At 32.7% G+C, this 2555-nt stretch overlaps 1 protein-coding gene across 1 annotated transcript; it reads right to left on the bottom strand.

The window, feature by feature from the left end:
* Window positions 1-570: 570 nt before the first annotated feature.
* Window positions 571-2257, bottom strand: LOC111909677 (signal peptidase complex subunit 3A). Its single transcript, XM_023905455.2, has 5 exons — window positions 2053-2257; window positions 1905-1952; window positions 1141-1257; window positions 959-1045; window positions 571-871 (listed from the first exon to the last, which is right to left on the bottom strand). Exons 1-5 carry the CDS (start codon window positions 2176-2178, stop codon window positions 746-748), a joined length of 504 nt encoding a protein of 167 aa, XP_023761223.1. The 5' UTR covers window positions 2179-2257; the 3' UTR covers window positions 571-745.
* Window positions 2258-2555: the final 298 nt, after the last annotated feature.

Raw genomic sequence — 2555 nt, 5'->3', positions numbered from 1 at the left:
AAGTTTTTTTTTTGTAAATCTTTTTGAAAAAGTGGTCAAAAATATTTTTTTGTCTGGTGTCTTTTGAAAAACAAATAGTCTTTCTTCAAATGTCTTTCTGCCCACAACATAAGAAGTCAAAAAGACATTTTTGCCAAAAAAAAAAAAAAAAAAACAAACACCACCTAAATCAAATTGGTTGAACCCAAACCCAACTCGGGTCAACCCTTTCTGCCTCTTATTCTAACCCTCCTTTCGTAATAGGCACCTGTGCATCAGAGCAATGTTGATTGGTGCAAAACGGTCATCCAGTTGTCTTCATCAGTAAAGCATTACCACCAATATCTCTTCCATCATATGAAAAAAAAGTTGTTGGCTATCATTCATGTCGATGTATGACAATTGACATATAAACCTTGATTTATAGACTTGATAGAAAATAGAACATCACCTTCTTTTTAACAAAAGGTGATGGATATGAATGTGAAATCTTTTATAAAAAAAAAGGGGTTGAAAACAAAATAGTTGATGCCCTCATCCCTCTCCATGGTTAATTCTCAAACTAGCTTTCAACTTTCAAGCAACAAACAATAAAAACCAAAAGATAAAACAGTATTGAAACATAAAACCATCTAGTTTAAAGTTTAAACCAAACTATAATTTCAAATCTAACAAATTTGAAAACAGAAAATTACCCTCTTCTCTTCTCATCTCTAGTTCTCATTTAAACCAAGAAAAAACAGCAATTATGAATTATCAAATCTGGTCATCTGTATGACTCGGGCAGGCGAAATCCGGGCAGGACTAATTTGTCAGCAAACATCTTCCCAGTTTTGGGCATCACATGCCAGTGTAATGTCAAGTTAAAATCTCTCCCACGAAGGTTGCTTCCCTATATATGTAACAAAAACAAATAAATAAAAATCAAAACAATTTAAAGATATGTGAACTACATTGAAAAAAAAAAAAGTAGATTTACCTGATCAATGAACCTGTACTTGTTCTTGGTTTTTATAGAAAATTTTGCACCATCTTGTGCTGGTATGATACCATCCCACAATGAAACCTGTGGGGGCATAATAGTAAATTCAAAGATGAATGCTTTTATTAAGTAAGTTTAAGTTGAGTGGAAGAAGATGCATGATTGTGTTTAAATTTTACCTGATTAAGGATGTTCTTTGGAGTACTGTATTCAGCAGCTAGAAATACAAAAACTTGCTTTGTGTTCCATGTAAACAATGACTGTAGGTCTGCAGATATATCTAGTGTAATCCCAACCTGCATCACAAATGGAAGATGAAAAAAAGAATGAGTAGATTATATTTTCAAAACTGGTATATACTGGTTTCAATAATCCCCAGTTTGTTATGACTAATTATGCAAACACCATACAACTAGTGAAAAGTAAGCAGCAATGAAGAGAACATGGAAAATCATAACAGAGCTTCAATGGAAATCATAACAGAGCTTCTGGTCATTGATCTTACATTACTTTATCATCAAAATCTAACAACAGAGTTAAATTTCGATCAACCCACACATCATAAAACACCAGATCTACTTTGCTCATATTTTAGAGCTTCATATGGATTTTCCATCAAGCTATAATCAATGGTAAGTAGGCTTGAACTTCCATGAGTTAACTTAAAGTGTTTTTCATATCTCCAAGTCGAACAAATACATTCGATTATGGATATGTTCCTAATTTCACAAGATAAAGCATGAATTAACCTCAATCTTCCCAAATCATTCACTATTAAAGATCGTAGCTTTGCATAACAGAAGTCATCGGAATGTCAATAGATCAAATTCAACAATTTAATTCTTTTGATATCGTCAAATAAAAGCCTTAGAATCGGATGGATCACTTCACTATTCCAAATCAACTACCTTTCGTCAAATAAAAAAGATTAATAATGAACTACCTCGTCATCTCCGGTTGATTTCTTCAGAAACCGATTGATATTCAAGACCTGTGAAGCACAAATCATAGAAATGTAATTAGTCAAAGTTGGTAGTCATAAGAAACAAAATTAAATCAGAATATCAAGTAATTAGGGTTTTTGGAGAGACCTTAACACTTGCAGTGGGGGAAGGAGAGTTGAGATTGTCCGAAAGAGATGCCATGGCGCACATGAGAGCCAGAATCGTGAGAGAAAAAGTTAGGAGAGCATTGGCTCTGTAACCGAAGGAATGCATCTTTCGTGTTTGCCTGCTCTCCCTTCTCCCCTGCCCTTTAACCGACGACTACACTACCAGCGGGTTAGATGGATTGAATCTAATGTAATGAGATATCAAATATATATCATATAAAAGGAAATTTTGAAATAAATTGCAATGTTTTTATCATTTTCATATTCATATTGGGGCTAATATATTTAATGTTGACATAGGGTTAAAGATTTAGAAGATAATAAACTTTTTCAGTATTTATGTATTTTTTTGTAATATATATTACCGTTAATTTATTACAATGTATACAAAATACCATGATGATATTAATATAGGTTCTTTGGCAAACACTAATTTTTCGATCATCTTTTTCGGTTAAACATGAATTTTTTGACGGTTTCATA

The sequence above is a fragment of the Lactuca sativa genome, chromosome 2 (genome assembly GCF_002870075.4).
Source record: "Lactuca sativa cultivar Salinas chromosome 2, Lsat_Salinas_v11, whole genome shotgun sequence".
NCBI classification, from domain to species: domain Eukaryota; kingdom Viridiplantae; phylum Streptophyta; class Magnoliopsida; order Asterales; family Asteraceae; genus Lactuca; species Lactuca sativa.
Note: the sequence above shows the minus strand (reverse complement) of the source record. Positions and strands in the feature narration are given on the sequence as shown.

Bases quoted from the DNA above. Each gene is read 5' to 3' on its own strand.
- LOC111909677 (XM_023905455.2), bottom strand. From the start codon at position 2,178: ATGCATTCCTTCGGTTACAGAGCCAATGCTCTCCTAACTTTTTCTCTC. The intron at 1,953-2,052 runs GTCTCTCCAAAA...TGTGCTTCACAG, and splicing joins CCCCCACTGCAAGTGTTAAG to GTCTTGAATATCAATCGGTT. The intron at 1,258-1,904 runs GTAGTTCATTAT...TTTGTGATGCAG, and splicing joins AATCAACCGGAGATGACGAG to GTTGGGATTACACTAGATAT.